Source organism: Rhineura floridana, chromosome 6 (assembly GCF_030035675.1).
Source record: "Rhineura floridana isolate rRhiFlo1 chromosome 6, rRhiFlo1.hap2, whole genome shotgun sequence".
Taxonomy (NCBI): Eukaryota; Metazoa; Chordata; class Lepidosauria; order Squamata; family Rhineuridae; genus Rhineura; species Rhineura floridana.
In genome coordinates, this window is record NC_084485.1 from 126,114,438 (window position 1) to 126,136,424 (window position 21,987).

Below are 21,987 nucleotides of genomic sequence, written 5' to 3' on the forward strand. Positions count from 1 at the left end.
TGTATGCAGCCTATTCTCAGTGTGTATATATATATATGAAAGGGCTTAACTAACAGGCAACCCAGAAGCAGAGGCCTCTTCCTCTAGCAACTCTGGAGAGGAAAACCAGTTCTTTAGACAGACAAATCAGATGTACCACAGAGCAACTCACCACAACTACACCAGCACTCCCACGATATCTCTTGGAAAGCCAGCACTATTGGATACATTCACTTTATACTGGCTCTGTTAATGGGCTTTAGATTGGACCACACAGATGGAGGGAGGGATGCATTAGGGTCTCTCCTGAAGGGTAAAAGTGAAGCACACCACATCAGCTCCAAGTCAGAGATAAAATGTCCACCTTGTATAAAATACTGCTAAATCTGTCATAAGCCCCACAGAAAAGGGGTGGAGTGGCGAGAACAAGGAGGAGGAGGAGGACTTTGAATGGGATGATGGCTCCAGTGACAGGCCTACAGGTGCTCTGCCCCATAGCTCCAGTTAGCAGCGAGGAGGCTCAGCCCAGTCAGGCAACTGCCTCTCTGCCCAACGTTCACCCCCTTCCAATGCCCGATCTGCTGCTGCCACAGCACAATCCCCCTCCCTCTGATGGGGAGGATCTTACTGAGGCAGAGCCACCGCCCTCACCTCATACACAGAGGCTGTTGTACCAGCAACATCAACACGCCCCCGTGGCCCATCTGAGGATGAGTGCTTGTGTGCGTATGTGTTCTCAACAGTGACACTCAGTTCATGCAACTATGGTGAGGGGGCATGACTAGTTGCTGCAACAGTGTCTTAGAGCAGTATAGTCATGCTTACTTACTCCTAGTAAAAATGCTGAATTCTATGTAACCTGTAAACTGATTCATGAAGCACTCTGAACTGAAACTTTCTATTAAAACTACTAAAGAAAAGCACAGCTCTGTTGTATCTGATTTCAGTGAGTTTGGGCAGGACAGTGTCCTGATCCACCCAAGAAGGCATGTCCTCGTGATTGTTCTATGCACAAGCCCTCTTTTCTTTTAAACATTCGTGTTTTATTGTTGTTCCCTAAATGTCACAAAGGCAGATGTTGCCATCTGAAACACACAAGCTATTAATCTGATGTTGAAGAGCTGTTTCAAAACCATGCAGATTTCTGCTAGAGGAAATGCTGAAGTGTCTGCCACACAATATATATATATATACACACACACATTGTCTCAGTAAACAAGCAAGTGTGGATTAAAATGACATCTACCATATGCTTTGAAATAGAGAACATATTTTTTTCAAACCTCATTAAAGCTTGATGAACTCCTAAGAAGTTCAACCACACTGTTTGTCTTTTGAGCACTGCTTTGTATCACAAAAGGGGGGGGGGAGATGCACTTGATAATTAAGATCCATCCACACCCAGAAGTAAGTTTCTAGAACAGCCTTTCCCAACCAGTGTGCCTCCAGATGTTGTTGGACCACAACTCCCATCAGCCTCAGCCACCATTGCCAATGGCTGAGGCTGATGGGAGTTGTGGTCCAACAACATCTGGAGGCACACCGGTTGGGAAAGGCTGTTCTATAACAATGTAGCCAACATGGTGCCATCCAGATGTTGTGGACTACAACTCCCATCAACCCCAGCCAACTGTGTGGAAGTTGTAGTCCACAACTACCAGTTCTAGGCCTAAACCGCCCTGTGGATTGAGCCCTAGGGTACATGGAACAGTGCTATGCTGCAGAAAGAATCTTCTGTCCAATATGTGGAACTAAGTGTGTGATGTGCCTTGCTGACAAAGTGGTGGGCTTTGTCATTTCTGGAGGAATTGACTCCCATGCACCCCATCCTTCCAACATGTATTCCACACTGTTACAATGGGAATCTCAGTTTTCCAGAACAAAGCAAGCAGCTCTGGGTCAGGGCACTAGTCTCTAACACTGGTATCAGAAATATGAATGTCTTGTGCAATGTTTTTTACATTTCAGTTACAAAACATCTATTTAGCTAAGCTTAGTTCCAAGAGCATGACTCCTGCACAGGTACAGATGAGACAAAAGTGTGTATAATACAGGGGCTCCCTACACATTTTTTTTAAAAAATGCACACAATGTTATCATTTGTGCTAGCCATGATCCAACATCGGATAATAACCGATACCTTCTCCAAATATAAAAATTGTGGTTGTAAGCTTTCCATTACAAAAAAACATCAGTGACATATGCACCAACTCTGCAGATGGAGAGCATACAACCCATTTTAAATGAAAAGTTACAGTGTCTAAAGAAGTGAATGTCATATTTCCTTGGATATCGTATTATATTCAATTTTTGTTGAAAGTCATATTAGTAGCCATTGATAAAGACTTCTTTGTCGAAACGCGTCTGGTTAGACTTTTCAAACAAAAAACATATTTCTCTTTTCTTCACAAAAGAAACGGATCAACTGAACAAAATTTGTACATACCAGAAACATTCTTCATGATGTATATTGTTTTTATTACTCATTTTTGAAGATTACAGCATTATGTCTGTCATTGTTTGATTTCTGTATACTATATCCTTTATATTCTTTTTCATTGTATTTTTTATGTGTTTTATTAAATTTATACTGAGTATTTTCATAACTATATCAACCTTAATTCTTTAGTTTTACTTCAAGTATTTGTTAAGGTTCCATTGGACTTGTCTTGATTATAGCCAATAATTATGCACCCATTCCTGAAGAGGTAAGACCTTGTCAAGGTAACACAGGCCTCAGTTACACCTAGATTGGATTGTTGCAATGCACTCTACATGGGGCTACCTTTGAAGAGTCTGTGGAAACTGCAGTTGGTCCAGAAGGCAGCAGCAAGGCTGTTTAGGAGGTGTTTGCCCATGGAACTGTCACCTATCCTGCAGTAACTGCATTGGTTGCCAATTTGTTTCTCAGCACCATTCAAAATGCTGGTGCTTTCCTTTAAAAGCCCTAAATGTCTTGGGTCCAGGATGCTTTAAGGACCACCTCCTTCCATGCTGGCCTGCATACTTCCTATGATGAGATGGAGAAGTTCCTTTCTGTGTTCCACCCATGATGGAAGCACAACTAGCTGAGAAAGGCCTCATCCCAATGATGGAGGTCTTTGCCCCACTCCTTGCTGTCTTCAGCTGGCTGGTGAAGACTTTTTTTTATTCCAGTAGGCTTTTGCCTTACAAGACTGTTTTATATGATCTTATTTTTATCTGCTGAGGCCTTATCCTATATTGCTTGTTTGTATATTGTTATTTTTATTATGAAGCTGTGGATTTAATTTTTTGGAAGCTGCCCTGTGGAATCATTAGAAGGGCAGGATAGAAATTTCTATCTAAATAAAATGAAGATAGCTGCTGAAAAAAGCATGGCCATAACAAGAGCAAGCTGCTAGCTGGAGCATCAGGTTCATACTTTTCTACTCACATTCACAATTATGAGAAATGGAATCATATAAGGTGGCTAAGAAAAGTAGATTAGTTTGTTGAAAAGATTATGCATCTGCCATCAGAAAGCTACCTACAAGGAAGTGACTAGATATAAACCTAGTCCAGGGGCAGAAAGCCTGTAGTCCTCCTGATGTTGCTGGGCTACAACTCCCATCATCCTTGATCACTGGCAATGGTGTCTAAGGCAGATGAGGGTAGGAGTTCAACAACATCAAAACAGGTTCTCCAACCCCTGAGCTACACCAATAGTGAGAAGTTGTAGAGGAAAAATAGAGGGAAATTAAGAAATCATAATTGTAACTATGATATCTGAAAACCTGAGTGTAAAAGAAAGCAATCTGGAAGTTTCATAGTTATTTTGCCTTATTTTCCAAAATTTAAAAATGGAACAAACACAAATTAAAATGGCCTAGGTCTGGGATATTTGACATCTTATTCACAAATTAACAGTGCCATCCTATACATGTCTACTCAGAAGTAAGGCTCATTTAGTTCAATGGGACTTACTCCCAGGTCATTGTGTATAGGATTGCAGCCTAAGTTGCCTTGGGAGCACCTTGAGCAAAATGGCAGGCTATACATTGAGGTAAAATGAAATACCACTGTTGCTTGTTCTCAACAGAGCTGTTTTAAAATATGATGGAAGTGGGGTGTGTATGTGTAAAAAGGTTCTTGTACAAGTTTCCAAGTAACATAGACAAACCCAAAAAAGTCACAGAGCAAACAAAATTCTTTTAAAACTATAATTAAATTACAGGAGAATAGAGAAATAAGCAGAATAGTTCCACCCAGATGCCAAAGGATATAATTTCCATGTCATCCTTCACATCTGACCTGCGGTTCTTAAATATCATTAATACTCACAAAGGCCCAGCAAAGAGTTGTCAGAGTACACAGTCAAAAACATCACCTGTTCAGAGTGTGAAAAATGCCTTTTGTTTCTTGCAAAGGCGATGGCTTTTCCTGACATTTTGCTAGAGAGGAGCTGTAGAGCTGTTTGCCACCAAACCTTTCATTTTACCTTTTCTCAGCATCTATTCGATATGTTCAATGACAGTTTTAGTCACAGGCACATGCGCTTGCTTCAAATTTACTTCAAGCGAGCCAGCACAAACCCACTGAACAGTTCTGCGAGTCCTGCGGCCTCAAATTCATTTTGTAGCTCATCCAGCGTTGAATACTCTTTGACTTCAAATGCCTGAAACCTATGTCGTACAAGAAAGAGTTCATGAATATGGCTGCTTCTGTGTCAGAATGTAATTATCAATTCAAAGCTGCTTTTCTAGCCGAAACAGTACTAAATTATACCTTCTGTGTGCTGCCTGTGCTTTTGTTTCAGAGAGAACGCTAATCATTTTCTCTTTACATTTCTTTCCACTTGAATCCACATCCACCTTGCTAGTTTTCTGAAGAACAAGATAATCCTAAATCACATAAAAAAAAACACGTCAGAATGTAAAACGTCATCTGTAATAGGCCGCTGATTAAAGCTTATTGTTAGAAAATAAATGGAGGGCCTCATCCTAAATATTTGTGCCTTTGTTGAAATCTGAAGGTCAAGACTAGGCTCTTCTATTAGAGACAGGTCCAGACTCCGAGTGGGAAATACTGCTTTTGGGTGTACAACAGCATTACACTTGTGTTTCCACATGAAGCATGGAAGACATATACCCATGATGGTGTACATGAGGACTGGAGACATCTTATTAGTTTGTGAGGAAAACACTGTGATGTGCTTTGCCAGCTAAATGTGGTTATGAATCAAGCCTTCCCGTGCTCTTGACTGGAGGTAACCCATATATTAATGCCACAACATACAAACCTCTTAAACCAGCAGGGTTGTATCTAAAGTCATAGGAAATTCCATTTCAGTCCATCCAATTTCCACGCTATTAAATCTGGTAAAATGCAAACAGATTTCTAGCCCATACAGCTCATAGCAGTGGATATTTTAAAGTATCTCCCTCTTCTGCTCTTGATGTATATCCCTCATTTTTTTTCTTAAACTACAAAGTTGTGGGTATGTCTACTGTAACATCTACTTGTCCCACTGCCATCTGTGACAATGCAAGGTCATTACATCTATCTAGTGCAGTAGGCAGGGCTTGCTCTTAGCACTGTCTGTTGTATGGTTTGGTCACATGATTTCATCTTTTTAAACAGCAACAGTACCAAAACAGGCAGAGCCTGAGATCAAATGGCAGCATACATCTAGTTCAGTCCAATAGATGCTGACCTAATAAGGGAACAGGATTCTCTTAAAATATTGAAAAATGATATCCCAAGGACAACTAAGGGACCTAAAAAAGTAGTAGTAGTAGTAGTAACAGTAGTAGTAAACAACAACAATCATCATCAACAACAACAATGACAACAATAATCCCACAAGTGTTCAGAACCAAGGTTAGGAATCACTGTTTTGGTTGACAATTGGCAAAAACAGTTTGATTACTGAATGCATCATAAGACTTGGAAAAGTTGGAAATTAAATAATGTATGCCTTAAATTGTCTTATGATGTGGTTCACTACTATGCCATTAAAAAAGTACTATGCACTACTATGCCATTAAAAAAACCCCCAACAATACAGGAAGTTAAAACACACTCACAGCCTAAGCCTAACTATGTGCACTCAGAAGTCAGGCCTACTGTATTCAATGGGGCTTACTCCCAGATAAGTGAGGTCAGGATTGCAGCTAGTATTGTGTACTGAGTGACTTTGGCCCAGTCACTATCATTAGCGGTTGTGGGAAGGATCACACTGAGCTTTTTATAGGAGGGGAGAGAATATATGGCTCCTTGGGGCTATTGGAGATGTAAAATAGTTGCTAAATGTGCCATTAAGCTGTTGCTGGGAGCAGAGCACTGTCACATAATGGCCTTATTAAAAGATCTACATTGACTGCTAATTATTTAAAGTGCTGGTATTGACATTTAAAGCCCTTAATGCCTCTTCCCATATTAACCTGCCTGGGGAGAGAGGGCCTTTTGAGGGTGTGTCCCCCCTTCAAGTATATACAGAGTGAAGAGGGCCTTCTCAGGGGCGGTAGCTCAGAAAATCTGGAATGACCTCCCCATGTAGGTATGTCATGCTCCATCATTGCTTTCATTTAAGAGACAGGTAAAGACGTACCTTTTGCAGCAAAGGTAGAGAGGAAGTGTGATGTGCTATATAGGTATAGCAGAATTATGTAATTATTGCTGGTTTGCTGATATTGCTGTTAGTGTACTGTTTTAATGTTTTACATTATGCATCTGACTTTTTAATTTGCAAACAGCCCTGTGGGCATTTGGTAAAGGCTCGTACAAAAATCTCTAAATAAATAAAATAAACAGAAAATCCCATTTTGACAGAGCGAACACTTATGAGTAATGTACAGTGTCATTCAGCCTTCCTACCACTTAAGTTATGTAATGTGTACTTATCCCTAGAAATATCCTAGTCATACACAGAATTGCAGGTGAGTCATCCTGATCCAAATAACATAATCTGTGTGAGAAAACAGACTTCTACCCAGATCTGCTACACTGACTACAGGCATACCCCGCTTTAACGTTCGCAATGGGACTGGAGAGTATACTTAAAACGAAAATAAATGTTAAGTGATGCAATTGTCTTCACTTGTAGTGCACGCAATCACCACTAGATGACAGCGGCGTCATGCCAATAAAGTATACGTTATTGCAAAGCGCGCGAACATTAAGCGGGGTATGGGGACGAATGGAGCATGTACGTTATAGCGAGGCAACGTTAAGCGGGGCAACGTTAAGCGAGGCAACGTTAAGCGGGGTATACCTGTATTAGTGACTTGGAGCAGGAAGATAAAACATCACATTCACCATAATGCAGCTATAATCCCATGCATTACTGTATAAGGGATGAGGCAGTTTATGCACAAGGGCCATTGGTTACCAGCAGTCTGGTTGATGAGGCTTTGGTTACATTGGGTAGCTCTTAAGATTATCTTTCCCTCTGTTCTTAAAATAGGGATAGTCATCTGGAGGCCTCCAGTCTCCTAGTAACTTCCTATCTGAAGCCAGCTTTTCTCCTTGACTTCAAGGACTCATGCCTTGTTTCCTTTTTCCAGAACAGAGGTTATGGGCATGAGGTTTTCTAATGCCTTTCTCCTTAGTGTGAATTGCTACATATATTCTGCTAGAGTTCTTTCATCATGCTCCTCAGCCAACCCCTTACATCCATCAGGCAAACACAGACAAATGCCTGCCATGATACAGTCCTTGGCCAATCCACTGTTGCTATTTACTCTGGTGAGAAATTCAATTCAGTTTGCATTTCAAGCCAAATCTGTAAAATTCACACTTTCTAAAACAATGTGAGAACTGAAACTCGGCAATACTTCAAAATTCTCACTTATTCAAATTCTGTAATGCCGTTCACCAACCAAACGTTTGCAAAAAATGCATACGTTGGGGGGAAACGTTCAAAAAAATGAATACGTAAGTGAAAATAGCATTCAAAATGCATTATATGAGAAATTGCTTGCAAAAATATGTAAATGTCAAAACTGCCTACAAAAATGTGTGTTAGGAGAAATTTGCTCTAAAATGTTGGAGAATTTTCATGAGGATTAAAAAATATATATCACAAATCGCTGAAGAAATATGAAGAACTGAATACAAGATTGGAAAAATGAGAGGACCAAAATTGACAGACCGTTCCATCCCTACTGGGTGGAGCTAATACTGCTGGCCCTTCCTCAATTTAGAAATACAGTCCCTGTCCAACTGAGTTGCTGACCAGAACCTTGTAAACCTGCTAAATATTTTTCTAAATACAAACGGCAATGGGGAAGGAAGAGAGATAGGAGACTATTTTGGGGGTCAGAGACAAACTTTAAGAAGAAACTGCTCTTAACGATCAATCGATCTCGCAATGGTTAACATTATCTAAGAAAAACCATTAAAAACCCCACATATTCAGACTGCCATAGCTCTTTAAGCGACCAGCAACATAACCAGCAACACAAAGCAATGTTTGCACCTTAATGCTCTTTCTGTCTCCTTGGAGAAGAATCAGAATCATTTTGCCCATGAACATCAGTCTTCCTGTCAACTTTAGATCTGTACACCATTTTTCCACTGTTTTGACATATTTTCCCTTAGCTCTCATGTGATCTAAATGCAGAAGGACGATCCAGATACCATCATCCTCAGCTGCGTCTATTGATAGAGTACTTTCTCTACGGCAGACTGAAGTTTCCGTTTGCTCGACAACATGCTTAAGATTCTGCTGTATCCAGAGAATCAGCTCATGTACCATGGGTTGTGAAAAATGTCTCTTTGCTTCCTCGAGTAATCTCCCTTTCACAGCCATGCACTGTGTCCTTGTAAGCTGCTCAGAGTTAACAGAGATATTCGGCAGGCTTGATGGGTAACTGATTGGTAAATGAAACAACAGCTTTAACAATATATCTGCGCCCGAAGGTCCTTTCACAGTAGTCTGAATCCTAAATGAGATTCCTTCTGTCTCTGAAAAACATTAAAAAGTAATAATCCACTGAGCATCAGCTGATATATCTACAACAACTTCAGTGAGTTTTATGAACTCTCAAGAAAAGCATGAGTGGTCTATCAATATTTCATACAAGCGAGATAAACTTGGTGTGAGATTATTTTTGTACTGAGGAGTGATATTCAAATACAAAATTCACACATCAAATGTGAAGTGTACTATGTAGTGCAGGAGTGGGGAACCTTCGTCAGCCCAAAGGCTATATTCCCTTTTGGGCAATCTGGGGCAATCCTTGTTTTGGGATTCCCTCCTCACAGAGATGCACCAGGCACCTTCACTGCATAGTTTTCAGCGAATGCTAAAGACACACCTCTTTACCCTGGTCTTTGGCATTTGAGATGGATGTTTTCAGGACCCACCCTATTCTTGTGAATGTAATTTATTTGCTTTTGATGCTGAATTTTAGAACACAGTCACCCAGGCTAGGACCTGCTGATGAAGGGTGGGCAATAAATAGAACAACAACCACCACCTCCCAAGGACTACATGCCAGTGGTAGGTGTGGCCACACGTACACCACTCTCCATGCAGGCAAGAGGCATAATCACAGTTCATGGGCACATTACAAACAGGTAAAGTCCCTCGAGGAGAATGCAGAGCAGGGCCACTGACGGGTATGGCCCAGAAGGGCATGGCCTGGGCAGAGGCTCGACTCGAGGGCCAGACAGAAGTGCCTGGAGGGCCACATCCAGGTCCCAGGCCTGAGGTTCCCCATCCCTGATGTAGAGGCTAAAACACGAAGATTGTAATCCAATATCTATTTACCTGGAAGTAAGCCCCACTGAACTCAATTGAATTTGCTCCTTAGTTTTCATGGACAGGATTGTGCTGTGAGCTGTTTATGGGAAAGTCTCCAACTAAAATCTCAGTTCTACCATGAATTCATTAAGTGGCATTATGAAACAAGCCACAATTTCTCAGCATTTCTTCCCAATGTGAAATATGCTGAAGGTCCAGGATATAAATTGTGTACATAAAACATAAGTGAAGTATTTTGGACATTCTAAAACCAATATATAAACGTTAAACAATTATGGTGTAATACATATTGTTAACTGCTCATCCCTTTAGTATAGGGATAGCCAATGTGGTGCCCTCCAGATGCCGTGGACTGAAACTTCCATCAGCCCTAGCCAGCATGAGTAATGGTCCAGGAATTATGGGAGTTGTAGTTCAAAACACATTGCCTACTCCTACTTTAGCATATCAGGCCAATTTACAAAGGAGCAGCCCCTACTTGCATTTTTATTTCAAATGGACAAGGCACGTGTGCATTCCACATATGAAGTAAAAACAGAGTTCTGAGGTGGATGGACCGTTTTCCAAAAGAGGTAAAGGAAAATCAGCATTCAGACCAAGACTACCTACCATTTCCAAGTCACAGTGGAGGGTACACAAGATCCTAAAACTTGTTCTTTTAAAAAAATAGTCTTAAGTAATTTTAAGCAAACTGAGATTTGCAGATTCTGCCTTTGTACTTCTCTGTCCTTTATCCTAATCATGAGCCTTAAGCCAGTTCTTACCTTACATATTTTAGTCTATGGATTATAGAAGAGATCAATTCTTAACACACTTGTGAGAATTTAATCCAGGAACTGAATGTATAGCAATAGATCTCAAATGGAAAGCAATGTGGACGGATCAATGTAAGCGATAGTTCAGTTCTAGATAACTTTGGGAATACAAATACAAGTATCACCAAATAAAGAACAATTAGTTAAGATAACTGAGGACTGTGATTGAACTAGAGAGACTTTGATATCTCTCATTTGTGGAAGGTCATGTTAATTATGGATCAAATTATATACCCTCAGGGGCAGCTGGGGCAGGGTGATTTTCAGGAGAAAACAGTGCAAGGAAGAAATTATTAATCTCACCACCACTTCCCCTGTGCCACAGTCCCAATCTGGATCAGGACCATCAGACAGCTTTTTGTAAAACAAAAAAGAATGGGCAATGGTAAGTATGCAATTTAAAGTTTAGTTTGATCTAAAATGATGGCTGTACAGAAATGTTTTCAATTATCATTTGGTGTACCATTCTTGTTAATACTTCAGAAAGGGGAAGAGTTCATAAATCTTTGGAAAGATATATCCCACCCACAAAGGTCCCATCTACCCTACCTATTTAAAATAGTATCATAAGAGTTTAAACAGTCTTGGCTTCCCACTAAGCATCCTGGGAAATGTAGTTTGTGAAGGGTGCTGAGAGTTGGTAGAAGACCTCTATTCCCCTCGCAGAGCTACAGTTCCCAGAGTGGTTTAACAGTCAATCCCTCTTCCCAAGCAGGAGACTCAGGACAGAAGAACAAACTTCCTTCCACACACCCATAATCAGATTATGAAATTCACCGTCACAAAATGTGAATGGCGTAGATGGCTTTAAAAGGGAATCAGACAAATTCATGCAGATAGGTCAATTAATGACTATTAGCAGATGTGGGGTTTTAAATTTCTGATGGTGGTGGTAATGAATTATCTTGTGTTGATGGTTTAAATTATATCGTGCACCACTCTGGGTTCCCAGTTGAGAGGAAGAATGGTATATAAAAAGAAAAACAAATAAATGTTAACTATAAGTGGGAGGCAGGCTACCCCTGAATACCAATTGCTGGGGCACAAACATACTACTGGGAAGGGCTGTTGCCTTCATGAGCTGCTTCTGGACTTTTCTGAAGCATCTGGCTGGTCACTGTTTGAAAACAGGATGCTGTGCTAGAGGAACTCTTGATCTGATACAGCAGGGCTTATTTTCTGAGAGTACACATTGTGCCTTTTAGGATCCCCACCTCCACAATATATGAACCTTTGCTTTACATCAGGGGAGGGGAAGCTATGCCCCTCCAAATACTGCTGGACTCCAACTCCCATCAGCCTGAGCCAGCGTGGCCAATGGCCAAAAATGAGAGCAGCCATGGTCCAATTAGATCTGGAGAGCCAGTGGTTCACCACCCCAGCTTTACACATACCGTATTTGGCCTTTTGCCAGCAGAGATAAAAGTCAGAGAGACAGAAATTCCCAAATTGTGATACCCAATATCACAATTTCCAATAGCTTGCGCTCCTGTTGAAACCCTGGTTGTACTGTGGAATACAGAAATAACCCGGGCGGTTGACATGATTGCTCCTGAGCGCCCTCTCCTGTGTAGAGCTCGTACAGCTCCATGCTATACCCCAGAGCTGAGAGCGATGAAACAATATAGGAGACGGCTTGAGTGCAGATGAAGACGAACTCCTGGAGGATGCAGTTACACACCGGTAAGTGCCTGTGGTAAGCTGTATTTAGGGGCAGTGAGGGCAGCAAAAAAACAATATTTTGCTGCCACTATCAAATCATCAAGCGGAACTCTTCAGAATTGTCCAGGGGCTATTACATGCTGGGACCAAGTACATGGTAGAACCATGTGAGGTCCGCTGTAATGAATTTGCTAGGCACTTCCAGGATAAAATCTTCAGCATCCACCAGGACTTAGAATCCAGTGTTATAGCAGGTGAATCAAGCGAGGTATCCAGAGCATGAGTAAGTAAGGAGGTAAGCATGTGGGGGTTAGTGCTAGTGGGGCACTGTCCCACCAAGCTCATCTGCCCTCATCTAACCCCCACATGCTTACCTCCTTACTTACATCCAATCCAGGAGGTGGCCCTGACTGTCAGCTTCTTCCTCCTCCTTAGTCCCAGCGTTGCCCTTACAGAACTCAGCAGGGAGAAGGATGGGGGCAAAACCAGAATAAGTTGGTTCTGGCAGTAATGGGTGCCATCTATTGTTGGGCTCTCTGCCTTCTGCCCTACTGATCCCAATGAGTATCTGCCACTACTGCCCAGCACCTTAATTTTATTTCTATTTTAAATAAAAGCAACTGTCAGCGTATATAGTATTGTGAACCAGGGAGTCCCCTCACTAAACTGGAAACATTGTCTGTAATGTGGGCATATTATGGGCCTACTTTAGAGGGCTGTTCAAAGAATTACTGCAACAATGTACGCAAAATGCTTCGAACATTCAGAACATGCTATAAAAATGCCAAGTTTCATTACTGATATCAGCCTAATCATGTAAATCAAAGGCAATAAAAAAGGGGGGGGGTAAGGTACATGATTTTTGTACTTTACTGTTTTCTGATGGCAAAATAGCCAACGTGAAACAATAACAGCCCTTTCATGAAATTAAAAGGGGACAAGGATCTCATCTGCTTCTACTAAAACAGGAGAAAAAAAAGTTAGCGTGTAAGATGAAAGGTGCTCTTTTTCAGATCTTCACTACATTATGTCTTTGATGTGTTCCAACCACTTCACCCCAGTTCTTCAAAAAGTTGCTAAAATGTCAAGTTGATACATTCTGCAGAGGTAGGGAGAGACAGATTTGAAAGCTGCAGCAGAGCAGTCCCAAGTTTCAGATGAGTTCTTTTGAAGTGCCCTGTCTCTCCTCTACCTCCCAAGTTTTACCCTTCCTTCACATGATAGGCAATGGAATTATGTCTGAATTCCCCCTTCCTCACAGCTGACACGGCTTTGCAACCTTCAGTGCCCTCTGCACTCTGCAAAACAACAGACGAAGCTGGTTTAATGAGGAAATGGTTCAGACAGCTTTGAGTACGAACAGTAGCAGGAGGTGAGGCGGAGTTTTGTTGCACCAGCAATGCCTTTAGAAACAGGGCCAGTCCAAGACATTTTACTGCCAGAGGCCACAGATGGTACCCTTGTCCCTCAAAAGTCAAAGTGCCATAGCACCCAAGACCAGCCAAGTTATTTTGGTGACTGAGGTAAAAAAAAAAAAATCTCACAAAAACCTCTCCCCTTTTCTGACAGTAAAAATACAATAATAATAAATTATCATGACACCCAAAACCAGGTGTTGGAGGCAGCTGTCTCACTCTGGCCAAAGGTAGAGCTGGCCCTGTTGTGTGCTTTATACAGCTGGTCTCTAAACACTCATCAGATTAGTGATGGACATGTGACCAGTGAACAAATGGAAATAAAACAAATAAATTTGGTCAACTGACTGGTTAAATATTATGAAATATTTTAAGGCATTATTAAACGTAAAGGTGTCCCCGCACTTATAGTGTGAGTCGTTTCCGACTCTCAGGGTGACTGACGTCTTGCGACGTTTACTAGGCAGACCGTATATATGGGGTGGGATTGCCAGTTCCTTCCCCGGCCTTTCTTTACCCCCCAGCATATGCCGGGTACTCATTTTACCGACCATGGATGGATGGAAGGCTGAGTGGACCTCGACCCCTTTTATCGGAGATTCGACTTCCTCCTTTCGTTGGAATCAAACTCCGGCCGTGAGCAGAGCTTTGGCTGCGGTACCGCCGCTTACCACTCTGCGCCACGGTTATTAGAACAACCAAAATGCTTTAATTATGAAGTGGTTTCATACTGATGCTAAATGCAAAAAATAAAATTAGTTAACTGCTATTATGAAACAATGTTGGCTTTTTAAAAAATTGAGAATTACTACAACTTTTAAACAGTATTAGGTTGTTTTTAAAGGTTTATGCAATTGTAAATGTTTCACTAACAGCTCTTCCTTTTGGTTTTTATCTTAGAACATCAGGGTCAGCCTACAGTTACCAAAACCAATTTCAAAAAATTAAAACAAAACAGAAATAGACAGCTATTCATTTTTTTTTAAAATCAGTTTTTAAAAGGTGATCATACCAAGTAGGGAGTAGGTCAATTCTTCATGAAAAAGATATAGGTCAACTAGCTTACATTGACAACAAAATACCATCTGTTTTCTTGTTATAGTGAGAGGTCTGCATAACATGACTAATCCACTCCTTGGAAGGACAGGGCAGCCTCTTCAGATATTGAGAAAGCCTTCCCTGAGTCTTCGACCAGTAGAGCCGCATTGGAGTGTAGAACTAATTGAGCTTCTACTCAGAAGCCCACCATATGATAGCCATACAGCAAGAAAACATGGCGACCCTACCATTCTACCCTTGTAGAATCTTAAAGACTACCCAGATTAATGTAGTTTTTGTAGATTAATTAGTTTTTGAATCTGAAGAAATGGCCTCTAGGCCAGATAAGCTTATGACAGCCTTTGCTAACCTGGTGCCCACCAGATGGTTTAGATTACAAGTCTTATCAGCCCCATCCAGCACTTGCTGGATGCCCTCTAGATGTTACTGGGCTACAACTGCCATCATTCCCTGACCATTGGCCATGTTGGCTCAGTTTAACGGGAGGTGAATTCCAACAGCATCAGGTGGGCACCACTTTAGCTATCCCTGTGGTTGGGATCTGCACACCAGAAGTGGGCAGGCTCAAAGCCCAAAGTGGGTGGGGGCAAAAAATACAGGCATATACACACATACATTTGCCAGTCTCTGTCTCTCTCTCTCTCTCTCTCACACACACACACACACACCCCTCTTTCCTCTTCTATGCCACATGCTGAGAAAGGGAGCCTCTTTTTCAGTATGCAGCAGGGAAGCCCAGTGTGTTGTCCTTGGAGCATTGCTTCCCTGCTATGCACCGCAAAGGCATAGCATCCCAGGGAAATAACACCTGCCTTGCAGCCAGCATCTTTTTCTCTCTCTCATGCCCATGAAAGAGATGCTGACAGGGAGGCAGGCGTACAGGCCCAGGTGCTACCACAGAGAAACCTCTAGAGAGTCCTTTTGGGGGAATAAAAGAAACAGACACACTGACAGGTAGGCAGAAAAGCAAATGCAAGAAAGCCACCCATGGCTTGGGGAGACTAAGGCCTCAAAGTCTGGATCTGGACTGGTTTCAAAAGGTTTCCAACTCCTGACTTAACAGCGTATCAAACTGTGACCTCAGTCTCCTGCTTTAATTGCTATGTTGTTTGAATGGGATTGCTCCACTGCATATTTTAATGACAGATGTTTACCTTTTAATGTTTTCATGGGATTGTGTTATTGGGATTTTTTAACTATGGAGGTTTATATTTTAATGTTTATGTAACTGGTTTTTATATTTTGTAAACTCATTAGAAGCCTATTTTGGCATTAAGCAGTATATAACAATAAGAAGAAGAAGAACAATAATAATTATAATAATAAAATTGGTAGCCTCTGAGGTGCTTTTGCGGCAACTAAGTAACAGGGTAAAGTAATTAAATTCATTGCATTATAAGCTGAATTTATAAGGCTGAGCTTTTAAATCCACAATACATGTACAAAACTGGCATGCCACTTTTCTGTCTTGGGTTTGCTTTGGGGGGAGGGCGTTCTTGCATATTTCAAAGTTATATTGACATTTCAGGCTGAATATGATAACAGCCCAATTCTGAAGGGCTGCTGGCAGCTGAAGATGGTGGATTACAAGTCTTCCTACCTACCAGTAATAGCGCCTTATATTTGCCTGACTCTATCGCAAGAGGTGCTATCTGAAATAGAGAGCAGTAAATTACCATTCTGTCGACATTTATTGTGCTAATAAGTTGAAAACCCAGCACATTCTCACTCATTTCCCCCAGCTGCATGGTGATCAACAGTAAATTTAGTGTTGGCACACTTCAAATTGTTACCTACATTTGGTGTCAGCTAGAAAGGGCTCCTCTCTTCCTACCACCCCCCTTTTTGCAGGCTTTCTGTGTCACCCATTCAGTCTGCATTTCTGAGAGTTACCTACAGAAATCCAAGTTTTGATTAACAAATATATGTTTTATGACAAGATAGCTGAGCAAACTACAGAGGAGGAGGAAAGAGTGGATTAACAAGTAAATTATGTCATTCTATCTGCAACACTAATCTTTGGGACCAGACAAGAAAAAGAAAACACAGACCTTTGCTAATTAGCTTATTTAAATTCATACACACATCATTTTTAATAAAACATCTTCTGCAGTTTGAGCATATCACTTCTAACCTTCAGAAAACTCAATGTTTTTACATAATGAGTGGAGAGAGAGCACCTCAAAGCCACCAGTCCTCAAGAAACCTCTACTCTAATAGTTTCAGGCCGCTTTATTAACAGAGTATCTCCCAAGCATAATTTGTCTTTATTTATAATCATATCTAAACCATTTAACATTTAAAATATCTAGGCAGTGTACAAAATATAAAGAATATCCTAAAAACAGATAAAAACAAAAAATCTAGTAATAACAGGGTCCAATCTTATGAGTCTGAGAAAGCCTGGGTACAAAGATATGTCTTTAACAAGAGATCTCATTTTCTGTGAAGTTGCTCTTAAATAAAAGGGACCTAATATGATCAGAATAGAGGAATCTTGAAGGCTGAGTTAAGCAGAACTCTTGCAGTAAATTTGAGCACATTCAGGGTTATTTATTTGTTGAACTGTGGCAAGTAAGTTGTGAATTGAAATATATATATTGCACCTGACCAGGTTTTGTCTGTCTGTCTGTCTATCTGTCTGTCAACAAGGACATAATTCAGCTAATGTTAAACAATTTGGGTGAGATCCAACATAACATGAGCAGGCATCTGCTTGCACAATGAGGCTTCTCTTTCCTCTCTTCTCTTTACCATACATTTAAACCACATGACTTCAACGAAAGAATCCTGGGAATTGTAGCTCTGTGAGGAGTAAACTACAGTTCCCAGGATTCTTTGCGTGAAGCCATGTCATTTAAAAGTAATTCAAATGTGTGGTGTGTACATAGCCTCTCTCTCTCTCTCACACACACACACAAAATAAATCCACAACTAATGAGCTATCACTCTGTTAATGACACGTTTTAGAATACACCTGCAAGAATAAAAATAAAAATATCAACCCTGTCTGGAGGGGCCCTAAAAACATTCAAGAGGTTATGTGTTCAGGGTAATAACATAAAAACATAAGAAGAGCCCTGCTGGATCAGGCCAAAGACCAATCTAACCCATCCAGCATCCTATTCTCACACTGGCCTACTAGATGCCCCTGGGGAACTCTCAAGGACAACTGGGGCACAAAAGGACTCTCTTGCACCAGTTTTGCATCAGTATTTCATCAATTATTCAATAGGTGAACGCAAGAAAACATTTCTCTCTTCAGAAGTGGGACAAGGCTGGCAAACCTTCTCACAAATCCAAGACATTTCTTTTAGGTGCCTGGGTGATCAGGCATTTGGGATTTTTCCAACCCTAAACGTGGGTGAGCATTGTTTCAACTGATTTGTATTTTAATGGTAAGCACTTTCATAAATTATTCAACCTAACTTGGATGCTTCAAAGATGCTCCTGGGGTTAGCGGCAGCAAAATTAGTTTTGTTTTGCAAAACTGAAACATATATCATAAATGTACATTTGCACATGCATACTTTTGCGTATTTGGGGGCACATAAGATCTTCCACATGATGCTGGAAATAAAATATCTTCCCTGCACTCCCAAATAATAATATCAGATATTACAGTCCAAAAGTACACTGTATTACTGTCTAATTTTAAAAATCCTCTTTTGACAATTCTTTATAGAATTTAATTTATTTAATATTTTAATACTCTGACAATATCAAAGATGGGGCTTGGCACTTAACTACCAAAATCTTAACCGATTAATTAATCTATAAATCAAATGTATTCATTTGCATATGACAATCATTTTGCGGAAGAAAGCATGCTTCCTTTGTTTTTAGATCAGAGATGATTAACCTGTGACCCACCTGTCAAAATAGTCCACAGGGGTTGAGAGAGGTCAGGATCCAGCCCACCAGCTGAATGCAGTTCCCCATCCCTGCTTTAAATTTAGAGAACTTACTGTTGAAAAACGTAAGTCTCAGTTTTATCAAATTCCCTCTAGCAAGTCAAGCAAATTCTGACAAGTGTCATTCATTTGCTCATCACAATTTCTTATATACTATTGGAGAAAGTTTAAAAAAATTGTCACAGGAAAGTGACACCTATTAGAATCTGCGCTATGTCAAAAGCTTCAAACAATAAAGATGCAGGACTTTTAAACAACCAACAGAAAAAAAAGAAGCCTGGCTGAATTTGCTACCGTTAATACTAATGATAAGAGACTGAAATTAGTTAACTTAGGGAAACTTTGGGGTGTGCATATAATGTGGAAGCAAGCCAAAATAAACTGTCACAATGATCACAGATGATGGTTCAGATTGGTCTTCCAATGATCCTATACTGGTTAGTTTGGATGATCATATACTGGCTTATTAAACCAAAATACGAACAAGCTTTTGGTCTGCATGTGCAGCCACTTCACTCCTTCATGCATAGTGTGAGTAAACAAACCTGGGAAGTTTCTAATTAACCATCGTTTCCCAAACCAAATGAAATGGGAAACAATGGTTAATTAGAAGATTCCTAGTTTAACTGCAATTTGAGTGAAGGAGGAAAAGGGGGGGAAAGGCTCATTCATATTTTGGCTTGACCTATGATAATCTGATCCAGCTCAGTATCTTACACCAGTGGTTTTCCAGTGTTCTGTCTTCAGGGACCCCCTTCTCTGCATGCACTTTTCTCCTCAGGAACCTCTGTATGTTGCCAAGGTTTCTAAGCCATATTGCGGGGCACTACTCAGATCATACAAAGCACTGACCAGTCCTGATGGATCTCTCAGGTAAACAGAGAATGGACCCTGGAATACAACAACTGCTTTCCTGTGAATGCACATGGGCAGTAGTGGGCCAGCTGTTTTTCAGGAAAACTTGTCTACCGTTATTGACCTTCTCACTGAACCCATCCCTCCAGGCTTCAGAAGAATCCAGGGTTCCCTGGAACACAGTCTGAGAGCCTACTGTGCTACACAAACCAAGTTTTGACAGAGAAAGCACCACACATTTCAAACACCACAGCAGGGAGGCACTGAAGTGTTTTTGGAACATACCCAGATGCATATTTAATGTGCACTGGTGATGTTTAGCAGTCCAACAGTAAACTCGTGCAAAGCAGCTTTGGGGTCTTCAGAGGCGACTGGCAGCGACAGAGAATGTTTGGCTCAGCTTGCCAGCAGGTGTTAACAGATAGGCAGGGTACAAGGGCAATGCTTACAAGAGAAGAGGGAACGGAACGGGAACACTTTGCATGTTTACAGACATTTGAGCTGGGAGTAGAAAAAAATAAAATAAACCTTACATTGTTTAATGTTTCCCTGTACTAGGGATACAGAAAAGAGCCTGAGAAAAAAAACATATCCAGTAGGAAATGGAGATTTCCCCCTGCTTAGCATGAAAGAACAAGGTTCAAGGGGAGGGGAGCAAAAAAAAGCAGTGGGAGGAAAGGCACTCTGGGGCAATGTTTAATAAACAAGAATGCAAAATCTGCATGATTCTGCAGACCAGAGTTTTGGGATCATGCCATGTGTGTTGCATACCTGAGCAGCCAGACCACCCACTGCAGTCCTGGGACTGTTGTCCAATGCATGCTGTCTCAGTTATTTAAATGAGCATCTATGGGCAGAAATATCAGCTCACATGGTTGGAGAGAAGAGCAAAGGAACACAGTAGCATCTTAAAATGTTTTTGGAAAAACTGCATAACTTTATGGCAAGGGGTGGCGTCTGCACACACTCCCAACACACATACAGCAAGCCTAGTTCCATCTTTGCAGCTTTGCATCACATCACTTGCGGGCCTGTTTGAGGGAAGTGGCAGTGAATTAGAAGCAAGTTCTTCTAACATCTCACGTACCCTCCTTCAAATTAAACCACTGCCTTTGTGCATTGTTTTTTAAAGGTTACCTTTAAAAAAATAAAGCAAGCAGGAGCAAGTGTTTCCTGGTGTATTTGCTCCTTGATTTTTGGTAATAGTGTATATTTGTACTCCTAAAATTGCATGTGTTCAAGAACTATTGCCATGTAGTGTAGTGGTTAGAGTGTCAGACTAGGACCTGAGAGACCAGGGCTTAAATTCCGACTCAGCCATGACGTTCGAAGGATGATCTTGGTCCAGTCACTGTCTCTCTGCCTAACCTACTTCACAGGCTTGTTGTGAGGATGAAATGGAGTGGGGGAAGGTGTATGTCACCCTGAGCTCCTTGGGGGAAAGATGGGCTATAAATGTAATAATAGTAATAATTTTTAAATGTAAATAATAAAAATGTGATGCAAGTGAATTTCTAAATGAGAGGCACTGGAATTCAAATGGAAGCCATTCCCCCCTTATCTATGGCTATCTACAAAGCAGCCGATATGTCTCAGTGGGTGGGGAGACCATGTCACTCTGCACATGTTTAAATATACTCTTTCCTTTGTAAGTATTGGACAAGTCCCTGGTGTGAGGGTTAAAAACTGAAGTCCCACCAACTCTAGATCAGCAGCCACCGCTGACAAGTTTTCACAGATTGCGAACAGATCCCTGTGATGAAAGTATTGGGCAACAACTCCAAAGGGAAAAACCCTAAGGGATAACTGAAAGGGCCAAGCGCTAATGAGAATCAGAAATAATTCCAGGCTGATGAGTTCAAAGCTGGATTCAACTACAACTTGCTACCTATGTGGCCTTCCTCAATTCTTTTGCCTCTGGCAATCTCACAGAATTCTACACACACACCCCTTTTATAGGCTTCCCTAATTTTCAGATGGGACTTTTCCCCTGCAGGAAAGCAACTGTGCTATACTATTCACAACTGTCATGATTAGGAGGGTCTCTCCAAAAATCCAGGTAATGAGACAAAAAACCAGCAGTGCTATGATTGCAAAACAGTCACCTGACACCTCCAGCACTTCGCATTCATCCTTCCCACAGTAAATAGCAGAAATCGCAGAGAGCTCCTCTAAAGCCAAGTCCGACATGGCAGGAAAGTAACCCCCAGCTCCGGCCGGCAAGAGACTAAAGACGCACCACCGCTTCCGGCCGCAATGAAAACGAAAACGGAATTGAAAAAAGGTCCGTATCCACAAGGGGGCGCTCCGCAGCCACCGCTATAAAAGATGATGCTTCTGCGGCTGTTGAGAGAGGCTCGCATGTTCTCGACGGTTATCACGTTAAGTGGTTTTTCTGCCGCGTAACGCCCTTGGGGATTAAAAAGAACAAGAAATCCGTTCCTTCACGGCACGGAATTAATTATCGTGAATTAATTTCACGATAATACGAATAGTAGGGTTTGTATTATTTGTGTTTAGTTTACAGTTTGTTGCTTTGCACAATTTTGGAAAATCCG

General features: G+C 41.2%; 1 protein-coding gene across 1 annotated transcript; it reads right to left on the reverse strand.

The window, feature by feature from the left end:
- Nucleotides 1–2,466: 2,466 nt before the first annotated feature.
- Nucleotides 2,467–21,682, reverse strand: RWDD3 (RWD domain containing 3). Its single transcript, XM_061630545.1, has 4 exons — nt 21,535–21,682; nt 8,420–8,907; nt 4,726–4,841; nt 2,467–4,622 (listed from the first exon to the last, which is right to left on the reverse strand). Exons 1-4 carry the CDS (start codon nt 21,617–21,619, stop codon nt 4,508–4,510), a joined length of 804 nt encoding a protein of 267 aa, XP_061486529.1. The 5' UTR covers nt 21,620–21,682; the 3' UTR covers nt 2,467–4,507.
- Nucleotides 21,683–21,987: the final 305 nt, after the last annotated feature.